Source organism: Amblyomma maculatum, chromosome 10, assembly GCF_055883805.1.
Source record: "Amblyomma maculatum isolate TAMU_Amacu chromosome 10, ASM5588380v1, whole genome shotgun sequence".
NCBI classification, from domain to species: Eukaryota; Metazoa; Arthropoda; class Arachnida; order Ixodida; family Ixodidae; genus Amblyomma; species Amblyomma maculatum.
Genome location: NC_139353.1, coordinates 40,913,926 through 40,935,308, shown reverse-complemented (window position 1 = coordinate 40,935,308; position 21,383 = coordinate 40,913,926). Strand labels below are relative to the sequence as shown.

General features: G+C 43.8%; 1 protein-coding gene across 1 annotated transcript; it reads right to left on the bottom strand.

Moving 5' to 3' along the window:
• Positions 1 to 1,308: 1,308 nt before the first annotated feature.
• On the bottom strand, positions 1,309 to 21,197 carry LOC146176252 (solute carrier family 25 member 32). Its single transcript, XM_084582568.1, has 7 exons — positions 20,674 to 21,197; positions 16,765 to 16,918; positions 15,096 to 15,184; positions 12,239 to 12,405; positions 9,301 to 9,414; positions 8,471 to 8,616; positions 1,309 to 3,363 (listed from the first exon to the last, which is right to left on the bottom strand). The coding sequence occupies exons 1-7, from the start codon at positions 20,837 to 20,839 to the stop codon at positions 3,240 to 3,242; spliced, it is 960 nt and encodes a 319-aa protein (XP_084438694.1). The 5' UTR covers positions 20,840 to 21,197; the 3' UTR covers positions 1,309 to 3,239.
• Between the last annotated feature and the right edge of the window lie 186 nt (positions 21,198 to 21,383).

Sequence of the window (21,383 nt, the reverse complement as noted above, 5' to 3'; positions counted from 1 at the left end):
CATGCCATGAGAGAGGCGGACATCTGGTGCTGATTGGGCATCTTCAGAGTTTACGGAGTGGAATAATTTGACAGCTACTCATCTGGGAAAGGGTGTTGCCAGCGCATGAGTCCCACGAGTTGAGGGAATGTACGATGGGTCACTACGAAGCAGTGAAGGCCAGCACTGGCGAAGTTGCTAAGGCCATGTACTATATAAGAAGACAGCTTTGGAATTGGTTAAGGTTTCTGGGGGTGTTTAGTGCCTTGTCTCCCGCCCCAGCCAACCCTGAAGAAGGTGCTGAGTCATCATCGAAACATCAGCTTCTGTGTTTCAAGGGGTGTTTTTCAACAGGTGGGATTCTGGGTGTTGTTTCAAGGTACCATTCTGATTGATGGAAAGCACCATGCTGTTAAGTCCATTACAGCTGGGCGTCACTATCACTGCTACTAACTCCATCGCGCATTGACTATATCCATCTTTACAAGACGAGAAAGTGGTGTCACCAGTGTGTGGGCAGAGCCTGTCATCAGAGTGCGTCGGCGAAGCATGTTCACACAAACTGACACGAAAAAAAGCACTGTCACTGTACAGCTCTGAACAATGAGCCTTTGTAGCTTGTGAGTAGCATGCCAGTCTTTTAATTCGAAGGTCCAGGGTTCTATTCCCAACCTAATGGAATGAACTGAATTTTCTTTTCAATTCAATTGCTTTCCTTTTGTTACAGGAATCACAGCTGTGCATCCTGCGGCAAAAAGCTCGAATGATGAGCACTAGTGCCATCACATTTTTTTTTTGCAGTCTTAAAAAACAAATTGTGGGGGTTTAAGCATGACTTGAACCTAGTGATAGCGCAAAAGCTGCGAGTGTTGCAGCAAATTTTTCTGCAGACACTTGGATTTTATGTGCAGCCGTCGCAATGTTCGAACGAACCTTCTGTCCTAGCGACTCGTTGTTCACCTCAACCAACTACAAAGTTATCTGTCTTCCTCTTCTTTCCTCCTCCAACTCCTAGTCCAGCTCTCTATACCACGTGACAGTTGCTAGGCAATGATCACGTGGCTCATGCGCAGTGTAACTTTTGCTACAAAAGTAAAGACCACGGTCCAATTTAAATCCAGTAATTAGAAAGTGTGAACAGTGTAGATTAAGAGGAAATTTTTTTAGGAACTTCTATAATGTAGTTCAAAATTACCTACGAAACACAGTAGGTTTCCGAGCCAGATTTGGACTCAAGGAAACTGGTTTAACACATTCAGGTGATGTTAAACCTTGCACTTGGAAAGACTGTTGGCACCAAATTGGTGCAAAGTAACAAACGAAGCAGTCTTGCATGTGAACTAGCTCTTTTATACATAATGAGTGTAGTTACATGAGCCAGCGATGGGACAAAATATTACACGTCTTTTTTAATTTGTCATCCCTTGCTTCCCAAAGACGCTCTGCTGAGTTGCACAGCCTCCTTAATTATTGGTGCTGCTTGCTGCTCTGTACAGAAATCACAATTCGCACAGCAACTTGCAGAGGCAAACAAGGAACAAATATATGTACTCCCATGATCTCCCTTTTTGTTTTTACAAACAGTGAGCAGCAAAGATGAATGATGGACGATGAACACAGCTTCAGAGCCTCAGTATATGGCCCGATGCAAACCAAACAATACAACAAGATCTCTTGTGCTCTCACAAAGCTTTGGTTTCTTCAGTTCTGGATATGGTGCAAGTGACCCATTCCAGGAGAGTGTTTATCACAGCCTCGGAATATATATAATATAAAAAATAAACATACAAACAACGTTTTCCTCCTTTCAAAAACCACACAAACTGGTCAAGCACCCTGTGTTCGAGACACATCCATTCCATAAACAAGCACACTGCACGGAAGCCAAGCTGAGGCTCAGATGTTGTGCAGGCTAAAACATGCAACATGTTGTGTACATCTGTGGCAGAGGCAAACATAATAAAGAAGTGCTGCAGCTGTGGAGGATGATGGATGATCTATGTCGAACAATAAATAACAAGGTATATATAATACCATCACAACGACCTAGGAACGTGGTGATAGCAGAGTACATCCGACGACTGGCTAAGTCGCCACGACTTCTCATGCACAACAAAAGGAGCACATGGAAAAAAAAATGGATGCCTATTTAAAAAAGCCTACCGCATTCAAGCATTCTTCAGTACAATGCAACAACAGTGGCGCCGTGTGCCTTTTTGTATTCACCATTGCCATAGACTGCAAAGGCACACCTCTGAGCACTTTTGATCACACAACAACGAAATTGAACAAGATCTGAAAAATAGAATTAACAGCAATCCCTTGCAAGCTCAGTGGTTACAGCAGCCCTTTGCAAACAGCCATCAAAAAACAAAATTTGGTGGTGAGGAAAGCCCCAAGCAATGGATGAGGGCACAGTGTGGTTAGTTAGGGGCAACCACAAAAATGCCTAAACGCAGCAGCGGTCACAAAAAGAACAAAGCGGCTAGGTATATGCGAGAATGCCAACAACAGCTAAGAAAAAAGGAAAAGGTGAAGAGAGCTGAAAATGCAAAAAAAAAACAAAAAGGGAAGAAAAAGAGCATGATGAAGGGATGCAGGCAAAGGTGGTAAGTATGAAATGACAATTGAATAAATAGTGGCCAGTTGTAGGCGAGCCACTAGCCTAAATTAAAGGTTCTTCAGTGGTGCCAAATGGCATGCTTATTTGCAATAAGGAAAAAAAAAATGTCTTCCAGTTGCGCGCACTGAGCCCAAATGTAATTTCATAGTGCCCAGACTAATCAGCGCTGCCGCTTTATACAAACGTAAACCACAAGTGCGATGACCACGAGAGCTTACTGGCACCTCTGTCTCCAATCCTGGCCTGTGACCTTTTGACCACCACTTGACTGGCAGCAACTAAGCATACTTGTGCGTCTAATCAATAAGTGGATCTTCACAGTACTTCATAGCTCGAAGGAGCCTGTGCAGAATACACTGCAGCGGTGTTTGTAACAAGCTTCCAAAGAACGCGCATGTGGGTATGAAGAGGAGGTTGATGCAAATGAATGGTTTTACACCTGGCAAGACTGAAGAACAAAGAACCGATGGCCCTCAACAATGCACGTCACATGCAAAGACGACAGCAGAGCCACATGTCGGAGAATGCAGCGCAGCACTCAGCGAGTCTCGTCCATGGTGTTGGCCACCCGGTCGGCCTTGAGCGAATCGCAGATGGCGTAGCCCTTTGCTGCCGCTTCTTCGGTCGGGGGGGCACACTAGGAACGGTGCTCAGGTACGGGTGCCAGCTTCTCGTACATGAGGAACACGATGCAGATGTTGGGTGTCACGTGCAGGAAGTAGGCCGTTACACCCTTGTAGAAACCTCGCAGTCCCTCGTACCTGCATGATTTGCATAAATTGAAGAATCAGCCGGTGGCAACGAGACCGCTGAGCGACCAAACAAGCAGTGGTAATCCTCCCATTCCACCTTGCTGCAAAAAAAAAAATGTTCAAAATTCTGTTAGCATGCGTGTCCCAGCATACAAATGATAAGTGGACCAGTAGCATTTACCAGAGCTGAAGAAACAGCAAGGCACACATCACCACCTGGCAATGATGTCAAATGAATCTTGTTTATGAGCTGTGGCCAACCTTTAGTTGTTTTTTTTTGTACTATTAGATCTTAGTTATCGAGGATTCATTTTTCAGTCTACTCTGCCTGGTGGACAGTACATTGAAAGTACCAAGAAGGGCTTTGTCAGATGCAAACTACAGCAATGCGCTTAATAACAATTTGCTGTCCAGCCTCATAGTGACATACGAACATAACAAAAAAAAAAAAAAGTTTGTTCATGTTAGTTTATATTTCCTTCAAACTGTCGTGAAGTGGAACTTATTACCGGAGATAGTGTCAGGAAACGAAAATTTTGGAAATGCCTTTGACAATGTTGTGTAATTTTGTCTCTAGGCCAACGTGCTCTCTGTGACCATTCATAAGATTGGCTGAATCGCGCTATTGTTCTTGGTGCTACAAATATTGTTCGTTCTAGTTCAGTTCTTCCTCATACAGCTTCGACCACATGAGGTCTGAAGTATCGTGTAAACAAATAAATAAATAGACAAAGGCAGAGTCTCAAGCAAGTGGCCAGTGGAGCTGCCTGGAATGGCCCGCCAGCTCCAATAATTTCAGCCTTCGTTCTGAAAGCACGAGCCAGCTTCACAAGATACCCATTCTATGCGGAAACGAAAAGAGGCATTGGTGCTTTAATAGATGTCAGTCATCTCTAAGGACGGGTTATCATTGTTATCTCCAAGTAAACAGTTTTTTCTAATGAGAACTGGTGACAGCAGTATTATTCATTCCACCCTTTCAGTAGCTCTCTCTCCAAGTCATTTTGGAACTGTCGACAGTCACAACATTTAGGCAGAATGGATCACATGCCGCTTTTCTTTTACACGAAGAATTAAAGTGCGGCTTGAGAACGAGATGCTCTGCTCAACCTTAACCTACTTTACTGCTATTTTGCGTTTTAATTTCTACTTTTATTTATTGTTCCTACTGTTTGTTATTTCATGGCTCCTGGCCCACGAGGGAAACTTCTCCAAAGCAACCCAGATAGTAATAGGAGTTTGGGAGCCCTGTTATAATGGATGCCATAGTAAAGGGCTCCACATAATTCCAACCTCCTGCTGTTCTTTAAAGATGGGACGAGAATCTCAAAACCAACTTCTTTTATTTACAGCTAGAACTGCACGAAACTTTGCATGGGACTGTTTTTCTCCAAAGATTACGATTATGCAATCACAGTTGAGCAGATGTTCTACTGTGCCCTTATTTTCTACGAGGCTGCATACTGCATCTTTCAGTTCTAGTTGCAAAATGCTATGAAACAAATCTTCTACATCAATAGAGACAGCAAAGGTCCCATATGGTGTATCACGCTACTCTATGCTTCGGCTAATTTGAGGTTAGTGAAACGTGGCATAGTGATGAGCGGCCTACGTGCGGCAGTGCAAAGGTTATGCCTACATAACATGGAATCCGGTATTTTAAAGCAAGCAGAATGTTTGGCGATGGCAAACTACCTCCATGAAACAGTGACTGTGGTGGTCGAAGTAATGACAAGGAAGCTTAGCAACAGCCTCGTGATAAGTTTGTGACATATGCAAATAGGAGTCGTGTATACCATTCCGCTTGTCTGTGGCAAAGTATATATACATATATATATGTGTGTGTGTGTGTGTGTGTGTGTGTGTGTGTGTGTGTGTGTGTGTGTGTGTGTGTGTGTGTGTGTGCGCATTAGCACCCTTTCCCTGGCATTGGCTGTGTAGGAAATCGGTTATCTGCACAATAGCACACCATGCAGTTGGGGAGAAGGTGCAGTGAGGCTTGTTACAAATGAAACGTTAGTTGCAGTCTAGAAGGTGTCCCTTATGTGTCTACTTCATTTGTGCCTATTTTTAAATGGCTAAGAAAATGATTCCAAAACTTTCGGCAAAAAAGCTATGCAAAAGGTCATACAATAACCAGGCAAAAACTAAGTTTTATAGAGGCAAAACTCGTAATAAAAAATTTTGCTAAAATTGCAGGCAAAAACAACGCAATTTAGTTGATGACGAGACAGTAACTCGGGCAACACTCACTAGAGAAAAAGGAAAGCTAGTATGTATTTCTGAAGTTTCCGCGTCATTTGAGGAAGCTTGCCGCACTACTGCAGCCCGTGAAAAACTAAGTGAAGTTGGCTTCCCAGCATGCACCGCCAGCACACGATGGCAGCAGAACATACACCAACTTGGGTGCCTTTCCGCATCATAGCTATGTAAGTAGAACACCGCTAAAAACTCGGATATAGTAAAGTGAAACTGAAGTCCCAGTTTATCTTCCATAGACAACTGTACATTTTCCCTCCTCTATAGTAAAGCCATTTGTGGTAAAAAATCGGTTATAGTAAAGTGCATCTGGTAGCGGCGACGACTTCCCCCAAGTTACATCGCCGCACGTGCGCTACCTAAAATGGCGACGCAATTTTTTTTTGAACTTTAAATGGCTTTACCACTGTGCTTAGCAGCAGTCAGGAAAAGCCAACTTTAAGTCGGCCTTGAAGTCGTGAGGGAAAGCATAAAGTGCATAGGAAAAAAAAAAATTAAGCTGTCTACAAACATGGAAAGAAGGCGGCACGGTATGTTCAGAAAGTAAGAGAAAGTAAATGTGCAGAGAGAAATAAGGAAGGAAAGAAACGGCCAAACGTTCGCAGCACAAAGCACGAGGGAGCAGTGGAAAGCAGTGGAGATGCGGCGTGTGCAGTTTTTCAGCGCTTGACTGCCACGCGCGCATTTCTCATCTATTGCCTTTTAAAAAGCAAACAGCAGAATATGACGCCATGTTAATGCAAGGCTTCAGTTTTCACATGAAATCAAACTCGGCTGTATTCGTAGCCACTTTGCCCTCATGCTTAAGAGGTGCTTCCACAAGATGCAAACAAAAAATCTTACAACTGAAAAAATAGCACAAAGAGACAATAAGCGAGAGATGGAAGGTATTGCAGGGTATTTTTCCTTAAGCAACAAGAAGTGTTCAGTAAATAGGCATTTAATTACCAGACAGCATCTTCAGGACAACGTCATCAGCAACCACTGGTATATTAAAGACCCTGATATAGAAATTATTTTTGCTGGTCCCAGTGACTTTATTATAGTATATCAAGGAATTCTACTGTAGCATAAAAAATGGAATGCCAGAGCAAAAGCTGGTTCCATTTGCACTGCCTCCGTGAGAGCCAACATAGGTACAAGGTGGTTGCTGCAAGCAGAACCATTTACTTCGCTGATTACAGGGCAAACGATTATAGTAGCGCATGAATGCAGACCATCTCAGTCATCAAGTGCCATAACCAGAGAGCCTAAGGAGCAGTTCTGCATCGAGTGAAATCACAGCTTTTTCTAAGAGTGCAGAGACATTTTTGTTTCGAGTGAACTTTGCATCTTTCATGTCCCAAATGAAATGATTTATTTACGCTACATACTGAAAACAATACATACATGTATATAATTCCTCGAAACAGTTAGCAGGGCAGCACACAGTCTGCCATTCTTGTGCACACATTTTCTCCAGCCGGTAGTAACATCCATTTCTTTTTGTCCCTTTTTTCAATTCCAAGTGCTATTCAAGATAAAAATCTCCGTGATCCCTTAGGTTTTTACTAGTGCCTGTGTAGCAGCCCAGCACATGGTTGCCATGATAACCGGCTGCAGCAGTGGTAGTTATGTCCACGGGTGACATGAGGCACTGTCGGGTCAGGCAATTTCGTAAAACGTTGAACATCCTGGAAGCAGTTCCCGACGTGCGCCGCATAGGGTGCTAAGCGCAGCTTTGGAAACAGCAGGCAATGGTCATCTTGGCCTGTGTTGTGTGCACTTTCACCAACTCTCGCAGAGTTCATTAATCTACTCTGTCATCGCGAGTCAGTCAATACTGGTTCAGCACAGCTAAAAAAAATCGAACGAGTGTGCACAAAAATGTGCCTAGCAGTCTGGTTCTAGCTAAATTCTTGTGCAACATTCTTCCTGTCAAAATTAGGCTGTTGGTGTATAACTCTTTAGTTCTATCTCTCTTACAATACTGTATTATCGTTTGAGGTACCACTGGTATCACGAACATGACCAAGTTGCATCATCTCCAAAAAAGAGATGCGAGATGCATTGCTGGTGTTCCTTATTGTTTCCCTATGAGAGACCTCTTTTTAAAATACGAAACTTTGCCAGTCTGCACTTTACACGAATACAGACTTTTAATGAGCTTCAAAAGTGCTTTGCGGAGCTCTGAAAATTATGTTGATAATTTGGCAGAACTTGAAAAGAACACCCCTATTCCACAAACCAGAAATAAAGAAATGTGGTTAATTTCTACGCCAAAAGTATATTACTCGGAACAATCTATCTCTTATACGCTGCCAGTGCTATAAAATAAATTAAACAAAATGTTTGAGCCTTTCCAGCATTCAAATACTGTTATTATGGAATTTTTTATATCAAGTTTGTGTGAAGATGCTGCATGTATTTTTGTGTTGGTACTTTTTTGCTTCTTTTTTCAAGGTGTGTTATCTTTTGTGCTATAACATATAGCGCAGAATTTATTGCCGCTTGTCTGATGCAATGCCAATGTGAAAAAAGGGGGCAGGACCTCTGTCAAGCTTCCGAGCTTTTAGTCCTATCCCCTTCTCTAATATAAAGAAAATAAAAGGCTGATTGAAATAAAAGTTCACAGTGTGAATCACAAATTGCCTTAGGATGCCTTAGGCTGCCTTGAAGCTTGAAAGAATTCAGCATACTTTGTTGCGGAACTTTATGACAGCACCACAAATGTTGCTTGTACTACAGCATTACAATACAATACAGTACTGTACAGGTACTACAGCACTGCTGTAGTACCTGGCTTTGTAAAGCAGCTTTTGCTGCAAAAGAATGTGCAGAACCAGCAACATGCTCGAAGGTAAAAATGGCCCCTTACCGCCACGTTTTGGTCACCACTTCTTTGAGACCTTCGTAGTTCTGGTGTTGGTCCTGAAGCCGCGCCCGCATCAGCTGATACGGGTAGGTGACGCTGGCCGAGAGGAGCTTGGACAACGCGGCGAACGTGAGGTACTCAAATGTGCCCTGCACAAATTACAGCAAAACACATTGGCAACTACACGCTGCCAGATTCTTAAGGCATGGAATACTTTGCAGGCAACGTTCCAGGGTTGTTAAAGCAAAGCAGCATGACTGCATTTTAACCCACAATTGTGAGACTGATGAATGGCAGCGAAGAAAAAAAAAGATGATAGAAAAGCCGGTCAGGTTTAGCTCACATTTCAACATACCCACTCGTAAAATGCAATGTAATTTGGTTTATAGGAAAGGAAACGTGCAATATCTGTCACTTCTCCCTTGATACTGGAACAGCGCTCTAAGGCAAGGGAGGAAGGCGGAAGTGAAAGAGAAAATTCAACTCGTCATGTGTTTTATGGTACTCTGTGTCCAGCTTATATTGGGTATGGCTTGTCCAACAGAATTCGGGTATGGCTCGTCCAACAGTATTTTTTTTTGTGTAGTTTTCCAGCTACAGATTCTGGCATGGGTAAAGAGACCATTTTAGCTTGAATTTCATTTTAAAAAACGTCCGCTAGGTGATTAAGGCATGCAATACCTGAAAAAAAGTTAGCCAATCAGATTGTGCAGTGAAAAAAAAATTGCAAGGAAAATTTATGAACTGGCATTACACACTCACTAAAAAGTGAACAAGTGAAAAGTGAAAAAGTGTGCACAGTGAGACAAGCTTGAAGAATCAACACTGCATACCAGTTTTGCCTGCGGAGATATGTTGAAACGAATGGAGTACGCCTTCTTCATCTCCTCGTACACCATGAACTGCAGTGCTCCATGAGATACGTTGAACATGCCCGGAACAAAACCCTGAAGTAAGAGAAGTAATTCTCAGACTGTGACAACACTGTAGCTAAACTGATTCAGGCAAAAAAAGTTAGTGAAAGATGTTTTGTAAAATGCAAATTGGCAAACAAAGAACTACGTACAGGCAGAAAAGAGAGCAAGATCTGTGTATGTTAAGCTCCACAGGAATTGAAATCAAGCAAATTTAGTCTGTATCATACCACTGAAAGAGGGCTGGCAATGAATGACCATGGCATCAGAGGTAGAATAACATTGAAGTGCTTAATGCATGCAGATTCTTACTAGATTACTGTCTGTTACTAGACTACTGTCTGAACTGTACTTTTTTTCCTCACGTTTCTGACCATAGCGTAGTAGTTTGCATAATATATACAGTTAGGTACTCTCTAGGAGTGTGCAAATATTCTAAATTTCGAATACGAAACGGATTTGTATACATATTCGAAAACTATCGAATATCCTTAAAATTTTTGAATTCACCGCAGATTCCCCGCAAGTGCACTTCATTGCAATGCTTGGCCGAGTGATCTTGAAGTCTCGAGAAAATCTTCAAAACAGGACAGGGCCGTTTTGTAATGAGGGACCTTCCCTTTTGTGAAAAGGACCTTCCCAACAGTGTGCTTAAAGTGAAGCACTTGACAAAACTGGCGACAAACCTCATTGTTACTTCGGTTTCGCCTCAAGTGCAGACATCTATCGTGCAGGTATTCGTCAGGTAATACTACTGTGATGCAAATGGTTTTAGCAGTTTTTCAGGCCCATTCGATAATTCTAGCTCCGAGTTATTTCACACAATGTTTCTGGTCCATTGAAGGCCAAATTAACACTTGGTTGTCTGTGTTGGCACTTCTATATTCTTTAAAAATGTACCAACTAGCCCAGTAAAATGTTCTGCTTGAAATTGATGAGAGTTCAACTGTATTCAGCAGCAATATGACATGTCCACCTGGTTTAATGTAGGTTCTTCCTGTACAAAAAGCAGGTATGTGGAATCCTGTATAAAATTTGTATTTTTTTTCTTTTTGTCAATAAAATATACATCATGATGATCCTCATCAGCCGGACTATACCCACTGCAGGGTGAAGGCCTTTCCCATACTCCCTCACTTACCCCGGTCCTGTACTAGCTGCATCCACTTGACCCCTGTGAACTTCTTAACCTCATCCGCCCATCTGATTTTCTGCTGCCCCCTGCAACACTTTCCTTCCCTTGGAAACCAATTTGTTACCCTAAGAGACCATCGGTTGTCCCCTCTATGCACTACATGCCTTGCCCATTTCTTATTCTTGATTTCCACTAGAATGTCATCAACTCTAGTTATTTCTCTGACCCACTCTGCACACTTCCTATCTCTTTGTTACACCTACCATTTTTCATTCCATAGCCCTCTGCGTTGCCTTGAGGACAACGCAGAGGCAAAATATACACTTCTCTGCAATTATAGTTTAATTTTACTTGCAAATACCAGGTGAATTCTGAAATAAACAAGATGAACAGTGCTTGCTATGTTTTAGTTTTCTATGTTTTTCACATCCGATATTCGAAGGAATTTTTTGCTCATATTCGCATTAAATTTATATTCAAAAATTTCAATATTTGCCCACCCCTAGTATACTCCTGTTTCACTGGTGCATGCATTTCCAACAGATTTTCTTGCTTAATGAACCACAGTGGAAGGTGTTCAGATCATTTTATGTTTTTTTTTAACCACTATGCATATGTAATAATCATAACAAACTATTAGGGTACACGAAAAAAAAATTAAATAAGATCCCTTCAACCTTTAACTTATCCTACTCATGGTAGTTGCAAAAATGCGGCACCTGCCGATGTGCTGGCCGCACAGTTCAATTGCTTTTTGAAACATACCACTGCCTATCATAAGATGTTAATCCTGCTACTAGTATAGTATGCATAGAATAATTGCTTATTAACATTAAAGTGCAGTTGGTTTCTGCAACATTTTCGACATCAGCACATGACAAAAATGTGGTTGGAATACTGAGATCAAGACCTCGAAGGACAGCTTAAATTCGCCTCATCCTAACGTAGTTTCACAGCACTAAAACTACCGGCAGGTGCCCAAGGTTGTATAGCCGGTTCGTATTTGCATGTGAGAGGTGGTCAGATGTGCCAGTGCTATTAGGAGAAGCAGCGCCACTTAGCAAGAGCCGGCCCACCGTTCAACATATTGAACGGCTGCCGGAACCAAGTTCGACATCTAGTGTGACATTCCTGGGCTTTTACACAAGATTCTCAGGGGTGTAACTTGCATGTTGAAGTATTGAATAATTCAAAATATCCATGTTCAATATATTCGGGCTCAACTGTATGAAGGAAGTGATGTGTGCACAACCTATAAGACCCGTTCAATAATGCTTATAGCATGTACATGATTGAATTTTGAAAGAATGCTTCCCTTAACGACAAAAAAAATTTCGGCAGTCATCAAATGATCAGCATCATACTGCCAGGATGCCCTCTGATATGGCGACCAGTGCCATACCTAGTCAGATACACCGCCAGAAAAAGGTGGCGGATGCCCCTCAAAGGCGGCCTCTTTTAGCCAATAGCAACGACAGATTTTCAGGATGCAGATGGCGGTCCCCCTTCCACAACCTGCGCTGTCAAGCTAACAGGTCTAAGGGGATTATTCATACCATCATAAAAATCCTGTCAATGCTGCTTTTCCTTTAATCCAAGCATACACTAAGCAACAGGCTGCACATTACAAAACGAAAGGCTAAACAGAGAGCGTCCCATTTTCAAGTGCACGCAAGAAGGTGCAAGCTATGAGTAAGTAACTATCGGTAACACGGGACTCACCCTGTAAAGTCCCGTGACCCCCTCATACTTGTAGACCTTGTGAAAAGCGTCCAGCATTCCCGAGTAACGGCGCGTAGCTGGCACGTCCATGTGGTGGTCTGCATACTGGAGGCACATGCGAGTCTTCACCATGGTGATGGGGTTGGTGATGACTAGAGTCAGCAGCCCTGCACAGAAACGTGCCATTTGAGAGTCTGTCCGCCCAACAAGCTTCACAAAGCGTCCCCATTCCAGATCCCAGCACGAAAACGTGTAGAACCGCTGTGGTTTGCTTGGAAGTGAAGTTGAAATCTGAAGAAAGAAAAAATAACTGTGCATTCCGTGGTTCTTGGACCGGTAGAAATACTTTCAACTATCAAAATTTTTGTTCAAGGAACCCGATTTCTTTCCCTAAGCACGTTCTTGCCTACATTCTGGTTGCATGCAAGGGCCAAATAGTCGCACCACTACACGGTGATTTTTCTTATTTCTTTCAGGTTAGAATTTGCAGACAATGCCAAGAGCGATGGGCACAACCCTCTGTTTGCAAGGTATCCTGTACAAAAAACACAACAAAAATTCTCGGTCTCGAAGTGCACACAGCTGGCCTGCCTACTTATATGCACGCTGGCTAGACAGATCTGTGCAAATAATGATGAAATTCTTTACCTTGCATTTTGGCCCAGCAACAAGCACTAGAAGGCCACATGCAGTTAAAAAGGAAAAGAAAAAGTGCAGAGCTGCACACTTATCGCTGAACAAAGCATGCGCAAGTAAGAGTGCCCCTGGCATTATGTATGAAAACTGAGGCAGATTAGCAATCTCTGATGTCACTGCACAGGGCACCCCTGATAAGATAATGCTCTCAAATTAGTATCATGTTCGGAACAAGCTAACATCACTTTTTTTTCCAAAAAATAGGCATGGACGCATCTCACAAGCATTCATGAAGACTCCTTCACGAAGAAACATTGGATGAATTAAACTCGTTCTGTTAAAGATGTCAACCCGGTGTTGTTGTCAATTACATTCGCAACACAACTTAAAATAACTCAAGAGAAGAGCAAGGGGAAGAAGAAACCACAACCTATTTTGTGTAGAAAAGCCTTCCTAATCTATGCATACTTGCCGACAAAAGAGGAAAGAATTTGCTGCTTTACACTCCTACTTCCTTAAGTGCTTAAGTTTAAGTTGGCAACAGCAAGAAACAATTTGATCAATGTCCAATTGCAAGAACGAACAAAGAAATACAAGTGGAAAAATCACTATGTTGCCAATATCCCCAAGGACAATTCAAGATGTTCTATAAAGAAAAGCACCTTTGGCAAAAGAAGAAAGAATAAAACTTCCTTTTAAAGAGCCTGGCAATGATCCAGAGTCAAGTTGCATAAATATGTGACGCTAGCAAGACCATGTGGAGTTAGCAGTGATGCGCAGCCGCGCAAAGTGTGCCACACAGTGCCATGTAAGAGTCTTCTCTGATCTGCCCAGGGCTCCTTCCACAGAAAGAGATAAAACTTAGACAGGACGTACACTCGCGACAACCAGTGTGGGGCAGGTACAAGGTGATAAGTGTGGAAGATTCCCCAGGGGCAGCTTGCAAGGCAGCAGAGAAAATAAGAGAAAAGAAGCTTTGCCCAAAGCTCAAGGGGCACATTTCGCACGAGATGCTGAAAACCACGGAGGTCAAAGAAGATAACTTTGTTACACACATGCAGCAGACAGCCTCCAAACAAGACCCCCCCCCCCCCCCCTGTCCTATCACAGGGAAAGAGAGGATGGTCGCTTTTTCACCGGTAGTGGGCATGATGCAACACACGCAGACAGTTGCTACCGCGTGCGGCATGCATAACGCTTAACAGGAAGAAAGCAACAATAAAACTGCATGACAGGCCTGCATGAAGTCGTGAAAATCTGTAAACTAATACAGGAATTGAACTAACGGACAGCATAAACATTATCGTAAACTGAAGTTACAGCTGCTCCAATAATACAAAAGAAGCACTTCCATCAAAATAAGTTAGTTTCTCTTTCTAATGCTTTGGTCACACATCATTCCATCTACTACGCCCACTAAAGTGTAAGCCAGTTGCAAAAAGCGTTCGCCAGTACTCAGCAAGGATAATTGCCTCTGCAGAGCCGTATCAACTCTCACCTTGCTTGCTCAGTGGAAAGCACCTCTCGTTATTACAATGCTAAAATCGCACGGGGTACTGAGCGCTGCAGTAATGCAATAGCAGTCTCCATGCCGTTCACAACTCCTGGCTGATCTCTTTCATGTTTGCCCTGCAATACATGCGAGCCCGCTTCGCTTACTCAGAGACAACATATGGCACATTCGAATCTCACGCATAAACACATAGCAATAAATCGTCTTATTTTGCACGGAGCAACTTCACATAACAATGAAGTTTTACTTGCACACCACGAATGAAAATCAAGCACATTAAATATTTTTGACCTCCAACATGCACCCTAGGTGGCCCAAGTTAACAAAGAAGGAACATTGGCACTCATAGGGAGGGATGTCAATGCTCAGTACCATAGTGCTAACCAGATGCAGAAGCAAGAGAGCTGCCTTAGTGGAACAGGAAACACATTTGCTTTTCCTCCCCTTGGGGTTCTTCTCATGGGCACTACAATCCTTAACCCATCACCATCTTTATACTTTGCCTTCAGTTGAAACAACGCAGGTCAGATCAAAGCTACAATTTCACACTCAGTACAGAATGCCATATTCACTGAATTCCATTTATTGCTAATTTGCTATGTCTAGGCTTAGAAGAGGCCCGTGGCAATGAATGAACAAACAGACATGAAAATCAATGCAACACGTGATTTGCACACAGCACACATGCACCGAGGCGCATCAACTCACCAGATTCTGCAGCTGCCATCATGTGCCGTCCAGGACCAAGTTGCTTGTCTGCAGATCCGTCCAGCATCCAAGTCTTGATAGAATTGTAACTGCATGAATGAATGTCCAGAGGGAAAGCTCGTCACCAATTCCAATTCCAATTCAGTCAAGTCCAAAGTTTAGAGAAATCCAAGCATGACAGTCGATCAGCCTTGCCCACGAGGTTCAGAATACACTAATTATGGACATGTAGTTTTCACACGTATGTGAATCAGTATATGCTGAAGGTCAACAAAGTGATAGCAACGCCATACTTCAAATAGACGCACCCTTCTCATGTAGCACGTATGTATAACAAACCTTTGGTTTCATCATTCAGTGGATTATCAGTGGCACAAAGCAAGAATACCTACAGCAATGAACAAAAGCATAAAACGTGATGCAGCAGATGTAGGACAGCAAACAAAACTGCTGTTCGCAGCCATCACAGAAGTGCAAAGAGCGGACCAGCACAGCACTAAATCTGATCGATTCCAACTTAAAACGGCAAAAGAATGCTAGCATAAATACTGCCAAGCTTCGAAATTTTACTCGTAATACAAAGTTAAAGCTCATCTGTACTCGCAGCACAGCCAAAGTGCAGTGGCTAGAATTCGCGATTACCAAGCTAGAGAGCTTTGAAAAGAAAAAAAAAAAGAAGAAGCTAGCTCATGATTAACCCTGCCAGATGCAATTACACTTGCGGTAAACAATGCGTCACTACAATCGGCAGGCCTTATAATTGGTGTCCAGCAGGGGGCCCCGGTAATAGTGTCACCAAAGCAATGGTACCTCTGTTGTAAACACGCCACAGCTGAGCGCACAGGACGCATAGCATTGTTCCCGACTAGCAACGGCTTAACAGAACAGCAGCTACAGTGACAGTCCACTGCTACTAAATTCACTAGAATGGACCTCACTAACTAACCCATGAGTTTATCCCAGACTACAAGCTCGAACCTTGAAATGTTTATCAAATGGTGTTCCTGTACAAAAATAAGCCTCAGCTCTGGCCCAAAGGTGCCAATAATTCTGCTTTGTAGACATAAACCATGCATTTGCCTATGTAACGATCTGCCCTGTACTTTCGATAAGGAAGGAAATGCTAAAGTAGAATTTAGAAAGACAATGTTCATTCTCTTAGGTAAGTAAGAAAAACAGTGCCCAAATGAAAACGCTCATGTCCACTGCTGGACATTTACTTGATAACAAAAGCTTTGTTTATGTAGTTTAATGTCCTGAAGCCATTCACAGGCTAAAAGAGATGCCATAGTGGAGGATCTGGAAATTCCGATCACCTCGGGTTCTTTAATGTGCACTGACATTTAACAGCACACGGGTGCCTTGCTTTTCACCTCCATCAAAAAGTGGCCGCCGCAGACGGATTTCCCGCATCATGATAACAAAGTGTGTAAGCTATTTCCAGACTCCACTTGTTTCTTTATCACTACTTTCACTTTACTGTACCACTGAAAAAAAGAATTGTAAAAGAAGAAAAAGTTGCGCGAGCGCACAGCAACAGCGTTTGGAAGAAGCTAAATGGTCCTCAACTGATCCCAATTGTGTTGTTGGCCTGTCCAACTGCTGTTTGTCTTGTTTTCTTTAACACTGATAACGAACCTCTGAAACAAAGAAGGAAGCCACCACGTACAAGAGAAAATAGAGGCCCCATGAGGTGCCAGCTCCCCAGCAGTTAGGTGCCACGCCACGATAGAGACCCCGGATGCCTTCTTCCCTGATGATCGTTGAGACAGCGTTGAGAATGCCTCTGTACTGTGGACGGCTCTTGAGCTGGCCGTCATTCACTGAAACGCCGCAGAGGATGAGATAAGACAAGGCATATCACCTTTCAAGCAACGAAGTAGCAAGGAATACTGGCAGCATACATAAACACATAGGTAAAAGAGAACGGAACTTCACTCTTTACATCCATGCAGTGTGCCAACACATGGCACTGCTCTGCAGCAATACCCATGGCAGCAAAGCCAGTGTATATACTATGTTACAAAATATAGCATGTTACGCAGAAATAATTACAGGCAATTGATGTCCCGAGTTCCCAAAATATTTATGACTCAGCAGACCGGATGACACTGGTTAGAGAACAATGCAGCGGGATGTGTGACGGTTACGTTGAATGTGCTCCAACTAGCGTAATGGTCTCGTTGGAGTCAGTAGTAATACTATACACTCTTTCCATTCCTCAATTTTGGCTTCACTAATCCAGCACTTCTGGCTTTTTTTTGTTAAAATGTGTGCAGTACAGAATCGTAACATACTTCACCTGCTTCTAGAATGCCACTCATCCTCATCAGACGTCAAACCACATTTATTTCACACCTGTTTAGTTTTGCATCAGTTCACATACTCAGGAACATGCTCAAGATTGAACGTGTGAAGAAATTTTAAAATAGCACTCTTTAGAGCATTTTTGCTTTTTCAGCATGTTTTTCATAAGGCTTCGGAGGTGGATAGCATTCTTCCATATATATGGCCTTGGAAACGCTTTCAAAAAGACCAAAATATTTGTCCCGTCCAACACTTGGCTTCATAGGCAAGTTTTGTCAGTATTTCTGATAATCTTAACAGAGTGCCCTTCTGGTGTTTTGGCAGTGCAGAGTGCACAAAGACTTAAACGAGCACATATCTGGCCCATGAACTATGTCACAAAACCCTATCGCTCCTTTCAGCGTCTTCCCAGTATTGAGGGCATTGATATCGCTATCTGTTGTGTACCCAAGTCCTTGCATTCTTTTCTTGTAAGATACACATTGCACACAATATGCTACTGGTCTGAAGGCATAGGGTACTCGTGTGCCATAATGTATGCAACACCAGTAGCCTACTTTTCTGAAAATCCATTTGTATTCAATAAGGGTGCTAACAAAAATGCTGCCTCATGAGTATAGTCTTCAGCTGTACACAGGAAAAGTGGATCAAGCTTCGCATGACACCATGCATATTTATTACTAGAGTGTCAGACATCTTAATAAAGACAACGAATTAGGCTTAATAGCAATCGCGAAAGCAGCTAAATCAGTTGACACATTGCCCTCAAGGGAGCTCTCTTTGCATGTTTGTGTTTCGTTGCTTGTGCTGTGCATTTTTTCTATTTCCGTCAGTTTCATTGTTGCCCTGTTTAGGAAGAACTAAATGTGTGTTCCTTTCACGCATTTGTTTTGTACCGCGTCCGTTATACATTGTAGTAGTTTATTATTTCTGAATGTTCGTAATTTTTTTACTTTTTTTTTATATCCCCCCTCATATCCATCGGTGCCTTTGAGGCACAAACCAATAAAAATGGAGTATACTTGCTGGACTTTATTCGAGCCGCACTTTCAGTTAGGTGTGGACTAATCCAATGCCGTCAAACAAACAGTGATTTTCCAAAATAGCGAGAGGTCGGTTTTCTCTCCAGACGCAAACGTGATCGACCCTCGTAACCAATGGAAAACCGGACAGAATTAAAACAAAAATGCGATTAAACTTCCCGTCACGCTAGCGCGTGGAGATAATCGCTGCGGCAGCACTGCGTCGCTGTCCACGTGAGCGATTGCGATAATCCCTTCCACGCGACAGGCCCAAGGCGACCATCGCAACAAAGGACGAACTATACAAGACAAGCAAGCGCATAAGTCGATGTCCCTCCCTCTCACCAAAGCAAGCAGCTGCTGAAGACGACGTCGACGACAGCGACGTCACAATGACGTCATCGACGGCTCGCCGACCCGACCTTGAATCCGAGCCAAGGTCCCCACCGCTTTCGGGGAATCAAGCAAAGCGCAAAAACACAATAGCCGGTCGAAACAGGCGACGACGAGCCCCCGGACCAGCCAATGCAAAGCGCGCTGCCAAGCTCACACTAAAGTGCACAGAATTATTTTATAGCAGTGCGAGGTGACGTCGCCTGCTTGCAGAACAGGTGCCTGAAGTATGCTGCAGTGACGTTTTGCCTGCGCGCTATCCGCGGGGACGCGGAACGAATCGGCAATCAAGCGGCGCGCGCGCGCTGCCTTCCAGGGAAACGCTCCGGGCGGCAACGTCATTCATACTGATGGGAATTTATGCTGTAGTATGTGGTTATTAATTATACATTAAACGAATATTGTTGCCAGCCGCGACATCTGCTATCTCATACCATCTGCTACTAAAGGATAGCCACTCGAGTGGCCGCGAACGGTCACTGCCCTGCAGTGTCGCCAGTCCTGAATAATCACGCGTGAACGACAAGGAAGTTCAGCGCACGCAATCGCTGGGCAACTACGAAAGGTGGCAATACGGAAGACCATTGCAAAAGCTGTGTAATAAGTCTTTTTTTGTACGCGCGCGGGAATTCCAGGTAAGGCTCGCAGATACAAACGGAAGCTCTGCAAGCGATAACGGAATCCCACGCGAGCGTGATCTCCCGCGAAGTGACACGTGCGACAACGACGGAACAAAGAGTAAATACGTTGAATGCGTTTTTCGTGGAAGCGATTAGGGTGAAGTGGAACAACGAGCAAAAGGTAGCCGCATCTCTTGGCAGCGATGGGCAGGCGAGAATGGAAGCGGGGATGACGCAACGGGATGAGGGGGCCGGAGTCGTGTAGCAAGCAGTTCGCTCGCTCCTAAGGTCTGTGGCACTTCGGGGAAGTTATTTTCAAAGCCCGTCCCCCCTACTCCGCGGTCACGCGTACCGTTCGTTGTGTTTCCTTTCACCCTCTGTTTTTACCTACTGTAAAAATCGCTCCGATGAGCGCCTGATTTTTCCTGCCGGCTGTCGTCGTCTCGCGAGCCGTCTGCTGCGTTCATGGATCGCGTGGATGACGAGCCAGCATTAAGCGCTTGTTTTAATTATACTCCCACGTTGACAATATATACGACATTTGAATAGAAACCAAGCGCTGGTGGCGGCGGAGACAGTGTCAGGATTGCTGGTAAAACTGTGTCAACGAGCGCAGTGCCCTTCACTCGCGTCATTCCGTGTGCACAGTCGGGCCTCCATTCTCTTATTTTTGAATACAACGAAGGCCATCTTGTCTTACTTTCCGTGACTAGTAGTCGCGCTAACGGGCACACAGAGCGAGTGACACAGTTCGGACGCACGCGCAGCGAACGTGGTGTACGGTTCGCGCGCGCGAGTCACCATGGCTGTACGGGACAGCGGCAGGGATCCGCGGATATTCCGCTGACCGGTTCAAGGGCCAGTCAGAACCAGATCAAGCTGGTACTACCACCACCGTGCACAAAGGACCAATAAGAGTATCTACGCGATCGGTCAAATGCGTACAGAGGTTCGCTGCCGTCCCAATAAATGTGCAACCGCCAGGCGCCTGAAGCAAAAACGTGACGAGCATGGACAAAAAAAAAAAAAAGAAAGTTGCACAGAGGGCACGCTCCGTTAAAAGAGGAACGTGGAAAAAGAAAGCAAAGCGACAAACAAAGCTTGCACTTTCCTTGTGAGGCGAAGCACTGAAAGGAATTAACGAACAATGAGGTGTATGCATTTTGTATACGGAAGACTGAATGTATAAGTCGATTGTATGCATTAGAGCAAACAATACATAAGAGAGAGGCTCACCTGCAAGGCGTATCTTGAGCAAATCGAGCGGATGTAACACCAGTGTCGAGGTGACACCACCCGAGATGCCGGCCAAGAAGTGTTCGTAGCGCACCTGAGGCATCACTAAGCTGTATGAAGAAGTCCTCCAGCGACGATCGTGGTTTGCTGCTGTCGACTCTTTCATCGGCGCTGCTGTGTTTGACGACGCTCTTCAGGCTCTGTAGCCTCCTTGTTCGGTCGTCGCGGAGAAACGAATTACTCGCGCGACACGAGAGAAAAATGAGAGACTCGCTGAGGAATCGTCAGCTCGGGCCGCAGGGTTTAGTCAGCGAGAAACGTCGGCGCATAATGCGGGTACAGCGGCTGCGACCAGCGCCGTACCGAATGAATGGGATGATTGTACCGGCACACGCGATAGCTCTCCGGCGCTGACACGGAGCGGGTGATCCTGCACGGAAACTCGTTCTCTTCTTTTGGTTGCCACCCTAGTCCTCCTCACTCGCTTTTACGGAATGGCCTACACCTGTGTCCCTCTCTTAATGTGCTAGGCCTGCCAGAAAGAACCGTCACTGCATCATACCAAAACAGCATAATTATAGCGCTGCTAAAGCTACAGTTTCGTTTTCAAATAAAAATAATTTTATACATAACATAACCTTTTTACTGTATTAAAATATGAATTAATAAATTATTTTAAATTCAAACTTTTTGGTAATCACTATTAACGT